The sequence below is a fragment of the Oreochromis aureus genome, linkage group 3, assembly GCF_013358895.1.
Source record: "Oreochromis aureus strain Israel breed Guangdong linkage group 3, ZZ_aureus, whole genome shotgun sequence".
NCBI lineage: Eukaryota > Metazoa > Chordata > Actinopteri > Cichliformes > Cichlidae > Oreochromis > Oreochromis aureus.
This window is the reverse complement of record NC_052944.1, coordinates 107,928,637-107,943,443: the sequence shown is the minus strand read 5'-3', so window position 1 is coordinate 107,943,443 and position 14,807 is coordinate 107,928,637. Positions and strand designations below refer to the sequence as shown.

Below are 14,807 nucleotides of genomic sequence, written 5' to 3'. Positions count from 1 at the left end.
GTTTGGACAGGGTTAAAAACAATTTCTACAGGTTTGGAGCGCCAGTGCAGCATGTTGGAACCCATTATCCACAAACTGAGGAAACTAGAAAAGATGTGGCTGAAATGACTCCATTAGCACATCGACGACTCACTGAAAAAGTCAAACGAATCCCAAGAACACCCAGAACTGAAGGCCTTGCCTTCCTCTGTAAAGGTCAGAGTTTACGATTCAACAATACAAAGGAGACGGGGCAAAAACAGCATTCATGGACAAAACCACTGCTGACCAAAAAGAACACAAAAGCTTATCTCACATTTGCCAAAAAACATCTCCATGCTCCACAAGATATTTGGGAGAATATTATATGGACTGAAGAGAAAAAGTTTTGAGTTTTGTTGCATTTGGCTTAAAAGTGACGCATTATTTCATAGAAAGAACATCACATCATACTAACAGTGGTGGTAGCAGTGTGATGCTCTGGGGCTATGAGGCGTAGGGGTGTCTGTGGCTCAGCTGCAGGGGAGGGGTGGGGCATTGGGTTCAGGTGGTTAGCGATGGAGGAGTCTGGTGCCCAGTGTTAAATCATGCCTCTGCTGTTTCAGTAGCACGCCACGACCTGGATGGAAGAACTCTCTACCAGGAGAATGTCCAGCTATCAGTTTGTGCCTTAAATCTCAAACTTGGGCAATTAACCCTCTGGGGTCAGGGTATAATTGGCTGTTTTTGACTACTCTTGATTTTACCTCTATATCTCACCTTTAAAAACTGTTTGTCTTGCCTTGTTTGGTATCATTACTTTCAGCACAACTTCAAATATCTAAAATTTGAGTTATTTTTTTCATTTTGGCATACTATATTAGCACAGTTGATCTAAATTCACACAAAAAATTCAAAATCTGAGTAGAACAAAAGTTATGTTTTTTACTGTAAAACCCACAAACATGTTTAACGAATCATTTTCATAACTTGAAATGCAAATAAAAGTTGTACATTTCTAAAAATTATGCACAAGTTTTGCAAACAACAAAGTTATATGATACTATTTACCTGAAATTGCAGCCAAGGCCTCACGCGTTTTTTATATAACCATTTAAATCTATTTACAGAACAATCAGGTGTGCTTCATCAAATAAGAAGGCACACAAATTATTTGTGCCAGTCCAAAAAAAATAGTTTGTGTTCAGTATAAGACAGAGGAGAACAGCACAGGCCTAAACCCTGCAGGTCTGACAGCACAGCCCATTCTCACTCCCCAGGCGTAACATGCCGACGTTTTGTCACATCCCGCGGCGTTCCTGAGGAACACGAAAGGAGACCTTCAGCGTTCTTATGGTACGCGGCAGGTTATGGCTGAAATTCAGTGCAATGATGCTCCCGCGGTAATAGACGTTCCAGCCCTAAACTAATAAACTAATAAATGAAATCATCTTTTAAAAGTTGAATACAGTTTTTACTTTTACTTGAACATGATGTCTCTTTTATCTTCTGTTGTTTTAGTAATTTGCTATTTGCCTTTTTAACAAAGCTTTAACTTGCCATATTTTTATTTGGCTGAATCAAAATTGAGATGAAATCATGAGGTTTACCCAGGACTGATACAGAAGTGCGGGCAGATCCTTCTATCACATTCTCAGGCAGATGTATCTCTGCTTCCTCTGTCAGCGGGCTTCCTGTGTACAGACACAACAAAAGTCCAATCAGGAAGTCACGACTACAACAGAGTTACTGTTCAAAGTCACCAGGTGGCCTGATCTTCAGCACATATCGTTACATTTTGTGAAAGTAAAAGATGAAAATTTGGCACATTTTATGTACACAGTGCACTCCACTGCTAACTAGGTCATTAGGTCATTTCTTTATTTAAACTTTGTGACTGATGGACATCACACTGACCTTTTGGACAAAGAAGCCAGTTGTACGTCTTTGTCATCTCAGTTCCCTCAGCCTGAGGAAGAGGACGTGCAAAATTATCTTTAAAATGAGTAACAATTTAAATTTTATGAGTAAAAATGTTTTTCTGGTCTTGTATTTATGGTACTGACCTTCACTATGAGAGATTTGGTGACCACGTCGATGCGACCTCTGTCTGGTACGCTCACAACCTCATTATCACATGACACATGGGACGCTACGGCCTCAGCAGACACAGTCACATTCACAGCCCCTAAAAACAGCAGCACAGGTCACCTTCTTTATCTCTCCATTAAAATAAAGGTTCCTGAGGTTATTTTACAGATTTTGTAGAAACTAGAAGGAAATGTGTTGGGACAAAAGGAGACAGTTAACTGTGATCACACTAGATCTAAATCTAGATCTCTAGATTTAATGTTGGTTCTAAATCGAAGGTAAGATAAATTATAATTGGACATTTTACTGCATCAGGCATGAAAAACATGAGCTGGAAAAAAAAACAGTCCAAAATGATGTCAGGGTTGCTGCTGAGTCCTGCTGGAGGCCAAAGTACTGCAAATCATACTAATTAAGATTAAGAAGAAATAATTTACATGGCAATGCAACTGCAAACAGTCTGTTCTAATGATACTGTCCAAGGGAAGCATGCATAATGTAAATCAGCGGTCCCCAACCCCCGGGCCTCGGACCGGTACCGGTCCGTGAGTCGTTTGGTACCGGGCCGCGAGAGTTGAGGCTCAGGTGTGAAATGTATGGTTTTCAGGGTTTTTATCGGTTTTCAGCGTTATTTTGTTATCGTTTTTATCGTTAACTCGGTTTTCCTGGGTCTTTTCACTGTGTTATGAATAAATCTTCTTTTTTTCGGTACCAGCACTAGTTTTATTTTGTTGTATTTATCCGCGACACCTTATTGCCGGTCCGTGAAAATATTGTCGGGCATAAACCGGTCCGTGGCGCAAAAAAGGTTGGGGACCGCTGATGTAAATAACTGATGAGAATTGAAAGGAAGGTTTCAAAATGACTTATAATTGGCTAAGACAGCTGCATTAAGTAAAGCATGAGGATGGAGGCAGCTGCTACCCTCAGACTGGAGGTATCAACGTTCTGCCCCACTCCCTACAACCCCCACGTTTAGCCTTCCAAATACAGGGGTTATATTCTTGGTTTACCTCAATTTGCAGCTGGATTTGACTGTCTACATGTCCTAGCTCTACACTGCACACTCACTGTTGTCTAATGCACATACAGCATTCTAAATTCCATGAATAAAGCTTATTGGGTCTCAGATTCACTCATTTTATTATGATAACTTATATTTCAGCAGTATTTCTCACATAGTGTTTTTATAATTTCTCTTTAATGTTTTAATCTCCATTTATTCTATTTAGTCATCTTATGTGGATTCTTTTTTCTTAAAGATGCGTTTAAGTCACTTCCTGCCTTCTGGGTCCTGCACTTGGGTCGTACTCAGCCTGCCACACACGGTTTCCTGGCAGTGTGGAGGACCAAAGCCTGATTCTCACCTAAGGCTGTTGGGATCATGGTCCACCTGAGGGTCTTGCGCTCGTTGGCACACAAACAGGATGTGTACAGATCACCAGAGAGAGGCGTGAGGGTGTAATCTGAGGACGGCCCAGGAGTGACAGTAACCTGTACGAGGAACACAGACGTTATATTTTAAACTAAACTAAACCCTGTTCTACAAGGTGCATGAGCGCACAAAGAAAGCTAGAGGAGGGTTGGTAGTGTAAAGACATTTGATTGGGCGATCCTGTTGTCAGTATTTGCAGGTGAGCTTGTAGGTGTTGGTGAGCAGGGGCCCTTCAAGAACGGCCTGCTTCCTGCATGGTTATATTGCCAAAGAAAAAAATATTTTCTATAACTATAATATAATTATATATTATAAATATATAAATTTTGCTTAGAAAGTAATGTTTAGGTATGGTTTTCCTTGGCTATGAACAGAAATGTATTTAAACACTTTAATCATTCATTACCATGATGCAGCTGGTCAGGTAGTTAAAGACAGTCGCCTTCAGTTCAAAGTGCTCCCCCCGGATGATGGAGTAGGGCATGGTGAGTTCAAGGAAGAAAGGTTGGAAGACTTTCATTTCTTTACGAGGAGCCAAACCAAAACCCTGAGAGGACAAACAGAAAGCCTCCGTCTCCCAGGTGGTGATGGTGTCTGGGACAGTCAGGGACACGCCCCTTTTTCCATCGTCTCTGAAGTAGCAGATACACACAAACATATTCTATAACTGCAGTGTGAATTTCTTGTATATGTTGCATTGACAAAGTAAAAGAGCTCTGCGTTGCTGAAGAAAGTTAAATAATAATACCCAAAAATAAAGCACAACTTTAAATATGTCAAAAAATCAGCCTGAAGCATCAAAACATGCTTAAGAAAAAATTCACAATTATTCTAATTTTGTTTTCCATGTGTGCAAAGACAGCAGAAAGTTCACATGGGTTTCTAAATGTGATCGTATAAACTTTTTAAAAATGTAATATGCATCAGATCTCTTCACAAGAGATACTTACCCAACTTCCACCAGATCCCAGATCCAAGTCTCAGGGAAGAAAGAGCGAACTGTCTCTATTGGGGCAGGTTCAGGAGGAAGATTCCCAGCAGATGCCGCAACAGGACTACTTAGTCGAATAGAATTATCTCTAAACCGGGGAGCCATAGCTAAATAAAAAAAGAAAAATAATTACCTGTTTTCCTTTTGGTAAATGCAAAGCAAAATGTATAGCCAGACAACACAAACAAGCGAATGATTCACCATAGTAGACACGATGAGAGCGTTCATGGTAAAATTTTCCTTTGAACTGGAGGCATGAAGGCAATCGAATAAGCAAGTTTGTTGCCATCTTCAGTCCGACTTTCTAGATATTTCAGCAGCACACAAAGATCAGCAAAAACTGGTGCAACAACAAAATCTATTGCATTTACATTATGTTTGACTGACTCACAGGTATACATGTATTTTACCTGGAAAATTGCATAGGCGTCATTTTGCTCTTGTCTGGGGTACGGCAAAACATATCTTTTTGGTCTCACATTAAGGCATTCTGTAGCATCATCAACCTCATATGGGATACCTGACGATTTCTTGAGTGGGAACAAGTCAAATATCTGAAAAGAAAAGTACTTTTCAGCAAAACCTCCAAACCTTTTTAGTCCTATGAAGTTTTGACTGATCTATCATGATCAATGTCACATTTGGTCCACATATTTGTTAAACTCTTAAATGAAGTACTGGTGTAAATACTAGAACCGATTAGGTTCAACTGAAATGCTAGATTACCTAAGAAGGGTTCTTAAAAATAAATAAATAAAAATGATCAAGTTAGCAGTAAGCCTCCACAGATATGAGGTGTTGTAGTTGAGCGATCTTACAGAAGTTGTACAATTTCTCTATAAACTGTTCGTTCTTAGTGACTTATATGGCTACAGTAAGTCTTCTCCATTTGAAGCTGTCTCTGTAGCTCCTTTACCTCCTTTAAGTCTCACTTTTTCCAGGTTTTGCTGTATGTTTAACATCAACAAATACTCATGTGTTTGAGCAGTTTTAATGTAAAGTTAAAGTCTTCTCAGTAAAGTAGACACTGACTGGCAGGTGATACATTTACCTGACTGTCATCACAGACACATGCATTTGTAACCTTGTATTATTTCTATACTAGTTTGCTTTAAGATAAACTCAGCATTGAACATTTTAATAAAGTTGAATGTATGTGTTAGATTTATATTATTAGATTGTCATTTATGCTTAGAAATATCTACTCATATATGCTTAAATGGTAAATGGATTGATTCTTACATAGCGCTTTTCTCCTCTCCCGGAGTACTCAAAGGTCTCTATACAACATGCCTCATTCACCCATTCACACCCACTCATGCAAGCACTTCTAAACGAATGTGCAAACTTAATCTAAATTCAAACACCCCGATGAACACATCGGAGGGCAATTTGGGGTAGCATCTTGCCCAAGGACACTTGACATGCAGACTGGGGAAACCTAGGATCGAACCACCAACCTTCCAATCAGTAGCTGCTCTACCACCTGAGCCACAGCCACCCCAGCTTAGAGTTGTATAATCAATGTCATGTTGGTAGAGGTTTGAGCCTTAATAGTCTGCAAAGACTTTGTGTGCATTCCAGAGTGCTCTGGCATTCACACCCACATCCTGGGAGCATGGGAGAGGTCGTACCTTCTCTTATTGTTTTGTGGTAGGATAAACGTATCTATATCTGTTTTAGTCTAAGTGCCTTTTGTTTAGATGAACTGCTGGACTTCCAGACCAGCAGGTTTAGGGAAGTCGTTTATGGGGTCACACTCTGACCCCACACACACACACACACACACACACACACTTACACAACGCACAGGCAAGGTACTCTTTGTGTGTATGTATACGTCATATGTTAATGAACCTATGCATAATAATGTGACCTCAATAAAAGAGCAGTGTTACGGGGGAGCAGACGAGAGCAACTGGGGTCAAGCGAAGGAACGGCGTTTGTCCAGTTCTCTCCCTCGTATACGAGAATCATAAAGAGCTCTGCTTGGTGTTCAGTGCTTTCTGCTGTGTAGTTGAATTGTCTTGAACGTTCCAGCGAATAGGTTTAAGCTACAAACCTATCATTAATTGGTCCTTCGATGCTGGATCCCTGGAGTCGACATTCAACAAGGGGAGAAGAGACACGCTGAAATACTGATGTCAGCCAGGAAGTTTCTGTAGTAAAGTCCCGAGACGTGAGAATTCGTCATCGGGCCGGTAGATCAGCTGTCTGTTTTCTCTCCTCGATGAATTCAAGGCTAATATTACACACTAAGCAACACCAAGTAAGTTTCAAGTCTTTGCCACTGTGTGCGGCAAAGCACACAACCACTGTGTGAGACTGCGTTGCTGTCTCTTCTGAGCTGATGAGCAAGCTACACATTATCAGATCAGGAGCTGGCTGAGAACTCATCAAAGAAAGGGGAAGAGAACTATGATAACTGGAGTGTGCAGCGTATCCGTGAGTTCAGCTCTTTCTTTCAGATGCGCAGCAGTTTTCCTGGATCTTGACTCATGTGTGTAGAGTGTTCATAGCATCAGCATCATGTTTCTGTTTATTTGTTTTGTTGGGTTGAAAATTAACTAAATAAACTTGTGATCATGCTCATGAATCACCATGGCACATATCATCAGCCATATGGTTTATTTATGCAGATGAAAAAGTGAGTGTGAATGTGCCTGACGTCGCAGTGTGTGTGTGCTGTGTAAAGGTAATTGCCTCCAATTGTGAGAGCGGTGATTCTGCAGGTCACCAGGGGAAAAAAAAGAATAAAAAAGAGACAAAATTTAAATTGTAGATGAAAAATAATCTTAGGAAAAACGTTTTGTGTTTATCAGCCAAGAATAACTACAATCTCAATTTCTGCTTTTAAGAAAGGAGAGTTCACAAAAACAGAGAGTTCTGTGTGTTGGTTAAGCAGTGATGATAATAATGGAAATGTTTTAGTTTTGTCACTTTCAGATGAAAAGCAGACCTGGATCGATTTTCCACATGCAGCGGCCGGAAGAAAGTTATAGTTTAATATCATTGGAAACGTTCAGGCCAAGTTTCTGGCTAACTTATTTACAGCTCCATGTGTCCCTCAACCTCACAAGCGAGCTCTCACTCCTCCCTGAAGACAAGGAATGCAGTTCCAAAGAGCAATAACATGGCAGATAAAGAGACAACAGCAAAGTCCTGAGCAGAGAGACCCAGCAAGCAGCAGCAGTGTGGACAAACAGCATCAGAGAAGAAGAGCAAACCATCATCCTGACTGATTGGATGAATGACACTGTGTTTCCAACAAGCTGCAAATTCACTGTGCTTGTGAAAAGAACTTATGAGGAGACTGTTGGAGGTTGATATTTGCTACCTTTGGAGAAAATGGCAAGAAGAGACAGTGGAACACAGGACAAAGCTGAAGGAGAACTGCCGGCTGTTGGACTGTTGAAGTGGGAGAGGACAACAGAGTGAGAGTAAGTAAGGACACAGAGGAAAGCTGTTGTTTAATGTGGGAAATCAAATTTGGGTTAGCAAACCTGGGAAAAAGAAAACTGACTGCTTTAGTGGGAAAACTGTGAAGGAGTCTGAAACACTGCAAAAAGAAACATATACAAAATCACACACACAAGCAGAACATGCATTAACCCTACTAACACAAACAAAAGAGAGCTCATGAAGATTAGACAACATCTTAAGCATGTGAGTCTGTCCATCATCTTGTCCAAGTCACCTCGTGTGATGCAAAGATCAGTGGACTCATAGCACATTAGTTAAGAAATCATCAAATAATTGCAGAGAAGTGTGTAGGAAAGGCAGCTTTAAGAACATGCCCTGCTGGAGATGCAGCTCCAGAGATATCGACTAAACCTGCCTAATAACACAAACACACATGCAATGAAAATCAACTTGTTATCAAATGCTGAATTTATCCAATGCTGACAGTTAACTCTCTGGGTTGCAGGACAACAGTTTAATTTTTGTGGGAAAAAAGATTCTGGTTTGACCAACCAGTGATCAGACAATAAATTTAGTTGTTAATATACTCTCGGTACCTCAGCAGAGCTGGCAATATCATCAAGGACCATTCTCACCCCAGCAGTCAACTGTTTGAACTATTACCGTCAGGCAGACGGTACAGGTCACATAAAACCAGAACAAACAGATTCAGGGATAGCTTCTTTCCCAGAGCTATCACCATTGCAAATAAGCACAAAAACAATTGAACCTGCTTAGCCATACCATACTGTCACTGTCATTATACTATGCTGCTATTCATACTGTCATACTGTCATTATATTAATGCTGCTATCCTGTAAATATCATACTTACTTTGTTTGAGTACTTATGTTTGTTTTATTGTACCTTTTATATCTTACTATTTTTTATTTATTATATTTATTATTGCATTTTGCACCAAGGGAGTGGCACTCCAATTTCGTTGTACCCTGTACAATGACAATAAAGGCTATTCTATTCTATTCTATTCTAGTAAATTGGGAGATGCTTTCTGCCTGATTGATGCAGCACAAGTAATTTACTGTATGAGGGAAATTCTATTTTTGTGATAATATTTTGAACATGCATTTCTGTTGTCCTGTCATCTTAGTGGGTTAATAGCTGAGATGCAAATTAGTTGATGGTTCTTAGATTAATGAAAGGTGACTGAATTCTAGCACGAGTGAATGGGATGTGTTGGAGTCTGTTGGAGTGGAAACTCTAAAACACTGAGTTTCCTGTTGTGATGTGCGAGTGAATCCTGCACCCAGATACACAACTCTGAATACATAAGAACAAACTTATTTTGTGAAATGTATGACAACATATCTCATGTTTTGTCTTGACGGGAAAGAAGGAAAACTGAATAAAACGGGTCTGTGGCCTAACTGAGGGAATAGCTCAGGCCTGGGGATTGAACTCGTATCTAATAAGATATTAGGGTTATGTTGTGTGTTGTGTGGCTGATGGATGGATGTTTTGGAGTTAATCTAGTTGATGATTTTTCTTTTGTTGCAAAGTTGAGCCTGCCAATTAGGGTTGGTATGATTTACCCTCCTGAGATGAAGAGCATGTGTCATGACTTAACAAGGCCTTTTTATTTAGATACTTTCACAGGTAGAGGTTTGATCCTTAATAGTCTGCAAAGACTTTGTGTGCATTCCTTAGTGTTCTGGCATTCACACCCACATCCTGGGAGCATGGGAGAGTCGTACCTTCTCTTATTGTTTCATGGTAGGATAAACAAAACTACACACACACACAGACTGGTACCTTTGTTCAAGTGTATGCCTGTGTACATGTCATATGTTAACAGAGGTGGGTAGTAACGAGCTACATTTACTCCGTTACATTTACTTGAGTAAGTTTTTGAAAAAATGTACTTTTTAAGTACCTTTTTTTGCACGATACTTTTACTTTTACTTGAGTACATTTATGAAGAAGAAACGGTACTTTTACTCCGCTACATTTGCAAAATTCGACTCGTTACTTTAAAAAAAAAAAATTTAGTTTAACACATTAGATAACATGCCGCCAGTGGAGTTTCCGGTAACTTTTTTACCAATGAGACGTGGCCATACAGTCACATGACCAGTTTGAAACCGTGGCGGGCAGAGCGGCCCAAGCGTTTCAAAGTAGCGACACACGGAAAGAAGAAATATGATGGCAGAGTTTACGCTAGAGCTGAAGAGGATGAACACCTTTGGCCTCACATACAAAGAATGTTTCGCTTAAAAGCAGCACAAAAGAACAGCTATGTCTGCAGTGTCGGTGTCTTCAGGGAGAGCCAAAACAAACCAACTTTTCAGCGTGAAACAAATCAGCTCGTAACCTGATGAAACGGTAAGTTTTCTCTAAATATCTTTTTAGCTGTGGTTAGCTGGATGTCGGTCTTACGTTACAGCAGCTGTGTCGAGCTCGAGCTGCGAGTCATATTTCCGGCCCTACGTTGTAGTGAGATAAGTTTGTGGGTGTTTTGTGCAGCTTCAGCTGTCTTTTTAACTGCTCGCTGGTTAGCTAGCGTGAGCTATAAGCTAACAGCTAGGCTGGTTAATGACGCTAGAGTTCCACGAACATGCAAACAGCTCGTCTCTACTGCTTTAACTGTTAAAACAGAGGCAATACTGCGGAAACCCTAGCTGATTAGGTCCCACACCCACTTTCACACCTTGGCGCATGTGATTAGAGGATCACCAGGGGGTCCTTTGTCCCTCCTTGGGGGGTTACTCCCACTGGGTTTAAATCTGGGACTCTCGGCCATTTGACCTTAGAACTGAAGAAGCTTCTCGGATGAGAGGTGAAACGTCTTCAAGCAACTCAAAGAAGTCCAGACGCTTTTCTTTGCAAACTCCTTTGACTGCGGGTGACATGGTTTATTATGTGAAACAGCAGCTTGTTTAGTTTAAACAGTCTGCATTAAGCTGGGCAAACACTGTGCGATTTTTTTTTTCAGTCACGTTATTCAGCTCCTGCTTAAACTGTACAATTAAATCGCAGCGGTTAGAAGTTCATAGGTCACGATGCAGGGTTTCACACTAGCCGGCCTGATGCTCTGATGCAATATAACATGAAAGCTTTATTGTTCTAACAATATACTTTTAATGTTTGAACAATATAATATCACGTTATTGCAATATACATAATTATCACATTCGTACAATATAAATATTATATTGTTCAAACGTGAAAGGTATGTTGTTAGAACAATAAACTGTTTACGTTATAATGTGACATAGCTCTATTTTTCTTTTGCCTGGGTGGCAGCTCTACGCTTGCGTACTCGGATGAGCCTCATCCTACAAGTTGTGCCTCCATCTCTTGTGTCCAGATCACACACTGCACTGCCGTGCCGCTCCACCTTTCTTTTCATTTCTGTGTTTGTGCGTGCGCAGTGTGAGAGACGACAGGATTTCAAACGGGTTTGATTATCATGCGACCATACGATTGATGATTGGGAGCTGGTCGTGAGGTGTGAACTGCTTATCGTTACCCCATGTATACTACACAATGCACACACGATTAAGGCAAAACACGGCCTATCCCCAAAACGGTTGCGCGATTGAAAAATCGTCTCAAAATGGGCCAAATCGCACAGTGTATGGGCAGCTTTTGGAGGCTTCCTCCAAACAAACATCTGCAGCTTGGCAGTGTATACAGCACTATAATGACCAGACCTAATTCTTTTGAAAACCTTACATCTTTCCAGAGGTCTCAACTTCATCAGACATCACCTAGACACAGAGCTGGATGAGGCCAGCACAAACAGCGGCCTAACCGACGAAGATGATGGATCCATGGGGTCAGGAAAGCCAGACGCAGAGGAGCTGGAGAGATACTTTTCACTGTCCAATCACTGGAGGTGTGGAACTATTGCATGGCTTTCCTCAGATCAAGAAGCTGTCATGCAGGACTCCTGTTCACTGCCAAACGGTCGCAGCTTCACAGCAAGAACCTTGAGAGCCAACTGCTGCTGAAGCTGAACCACCATTTCACTGACTGAAGAAACAATTTATGGTAAAGTGAGCCATACACATATGTACATCCACATAGTGGAAATTTGTATTTGTCTTTTATAATTAGTTTTACTCTGGTTTCAGTGTTTATTTGTGAGTGTAGTTTTTACATTTTTACATATTACATTGAGTTAATCCACTGTCTATACTTCAGGGTATTTTAGTATACAAAATAAGTTTTGTTAGAATGCCTATTCCTGTGGAAGATTAGCACAGATGTTTTGTTTTGTTTTGTTTTTTTTAATTCCTGCTGTCCGCCTTGGGAATAAACTTTTCCTGATTATACCTGTTGCATCTCTGTGTCATTTGTTTCTGATTTACTTAATTTACGTTGTGAAAACTGAAATCTTGAAATTAGAATTGTTGTGCCTTATTTTGTGGATGTTTTTACATATATTCCTTTTGAAAATACTAAAATTTGTATATTTATTTATTTTTGATTGTCTGATAGCATTTATTTATAAAATAAATTGGACATTTCAAACAGTTACTCACTATTTACTCAGTACTTGAGTAGCCTTTTCACCAAGTACTTTTTTACTCTTCCTCGAGTAACTTTTTGACGACTACTTTTACTTTTACTTGAGTAATAATATTTTAAAGTAATGATACTCTTACTTGAGTACATTTTTGGATACTCGACCCACCTCTGTAAGTTAATGAACCTATGCATATTCGTGTAACCTCAATAAAAGAGCAGTGTTACGGGGAGCGGACGAGAGCAACTGGGGTCAAGCGAAGGAACGAGGCGTTTGTCCAGTTCTCTCCGTGCACGAGAAACATAAAGAACTTTGTCTACTCGTGTCTTGTTTGCTGTGTAGTTGAATTGTCTTGAACGTTCCAGCGAATAGGTTTATGCTACAAACCTATCATTATGACTGTCCAAAAACACAAAGAAGGAGTACTTATCAGGACACAAGTACCAGAGCGGGCGTGAGCTGTTGGTAACTTGTGACACTACGGGCTCTGGAAATAAGGGATGTGTCCATCTCACTGGTGTTAATATCAGCAGTTACCTTATCTGCATCCAGAGTCTTCCCAGGCTCCTTGATGAGAACGCTCTTGTCGATGGCGCTCACACCACACAGAGAATGTGGCAGGGCCGTCACCTGCATGTTGGTCTCTTCACCTGGGACGGCTGAAGACGGTGAAAACTCCACTGACACCTGACACACACAAAACACCCGTAGATGTTTAGTGACTGTGATAACTCCCCACTCACTGCTGGCTAAATGTGCTGCTTCACTGTGGTGAGTGACAAATCATGAGTCCCATGAGATGGCTGTACACTACATTGGACACTGTATGAACACTGTGTCAGTGTTAGATAGGTAGGACTTGCATCATCATTGAAAAAGGTGCTTGCATAAATGGGAGTGAGCAGGTCATGAGGTCATATAAAGAAGCACTTTGAGTCCTCAGGTAGAGTAGAAACAGCTGTGGAACAACCAGTCCATTTACTGATGCTAGAAATCCTCAGGTGATTTAGCCAACTGAATTTGACTTTGATTTGAACACCAGTGCATAACTGCAGACACCAAGCACACAGCACACCTCTAGAATTACACTCACCTTGTTGCTGAAGCATTTGTCAGTAGAGAAGTCAGCACTGTGGGCAATTACATCCTCACTTGGCAGGACGGCATAAGCCACAACCTGGAACTCTGGAGCCATCTCAGGAGACACTCTGACTTTAAAGGACACCTGGCCCTCAGTCACTGAAACACAGGTCCAAACATACATCCACAGATCAACAAAACAGACCAACGTCAGTGCTTGGCTGTGGCATTTGTGGAAATATGGGAATTTTACCCGATCTGTCTTGCACTTCAACCTGTTTTTGTCCTTGCATGGTGACAGCTCCTCTGGACAACACCTGGAAGACAGACATCATTTAAAAACAAGAATGAACTAGCACTGATATCTGTGGACATCACTACCAGTGAAAAGTTTTGACACCTTTTAATTCAATGTGTTTTTTAATTTGTTTTTTTATGGCTTTGCTTTGGCTATTTCATGTAACTGATAAAAACTAGTTTTCACAGCTGTCGACACTTGCTTCTCTAATTTAAAGAGCTATCCAAAAATACTCAGAGATTTCATACAGTGTGAGAATGATGACAAGCAAGCGGACCGAGGGTATCAGTTAACTTATCCAAGGGGCATGACTTTCAGAAACAATAACTTTGGTCTTATTTTCATTTGGGGTGAGAGAATTCTGTGTTAACCAGTCTTTAACATCATGCAGACAGTTAAGCAAAGGCTGCAGTGGGACAGAGACATCCACATTCAAGGGGAAGCAAATTTGGATGTCATCAGCATAACAATGAAAGGGAATGTTGTATTTCCTAAATATAGGAATAAAAATAAAAAAGGCAGCGTGTATGAGGAGAACAGAGCTGGACCCCAAACAGAGCCCTGTGGCACACCACAACACACAGGGGCAGAGGAAGAGGGGCATTGCCCAATAGCAACAGAACATGAGCTCTCTGACAGGTATGATTTAAACCATGATAAAACTGAGCCTTTAAGACCAACAACGTGTTTGAGTCTCCATAAGAGAATGTTGTGAACAACTGTGTCAAAGGCAGCAGTCAGATCTAAAAGGACTAAAACAACAGAACAACCTGAGTCTACAGTTAAAAGAAGATCATTAAAAACTCGTAAAAGTGCAGTCTCAGGACGAGATTTAAAACCAGACTGGAATGCTTCACAAATGCCACAAACATCTAAAAAGGTCTGACGTTGCTTGAAAACAACTTTTTCCCAAATTCTGGACGTAAAAGAGAGTTTAGAAATTGGCCTGAAGTTAGAAAGAACATTAGGATCAAGATTTCTCTTCTTAATAATGCCTCTG

At 40.6% G+C, this 14,807-nt stretch overlaps 1 protein-coding gene across 1 annotated transcript in view; it reads right to left on the bottom strand.

Annotated features, from left to right (window-relative positions):
• LOC116333143 (alpha-2-macroglobulin-like) overlaps positions 1-14,807 on the bottom strand; it is a 38,953-nt gene that overhangs the window by 9,312 nt on the left and 14,834 nt on the right. The window contains exons 14-24 of the mRNA XM_039609203.1: positions 13,763-13,826; positions 13,523-13,668; positions 12,967-13,116; positions 4,886-5,029; positions 4,677-4,779; positions 4,435-4,582; positions 3,891-4,116; positions 3,417-3,543; positions 2,025-2,146; positions 1,876-1,927; positions 1,569-1,652 (exon numbers count right to left, since the gene is read on the bottom strand). Coding sequence (XP_039465137.1) covers positions 1,569-1,652; positions 1,876-1,927; positions 2,025-2,146; positions 3,417-3,543; positions 3,891-4,116; positions 4,435-4,582; positions 4,677-4,779; positions 4,886-5,029; positions 12,967-13,116; positions 13,523-13,668; positions 13,763-13,826 — 1,366 coding nt within the window. The remainder of the gene's footprint in view (positions 1-1,568; positions 1,653-1,875; positions 1,928-2,024; positions 2,147-3,416; positions 3,544-3,890; positions 4,117-4,434; positions 4,583-4,676; positions 4,780-4,885; positions 5,030-12,966; positions 13,117-13,522; positions 13,669-13,762; positions 13,827-14,807) is intronic.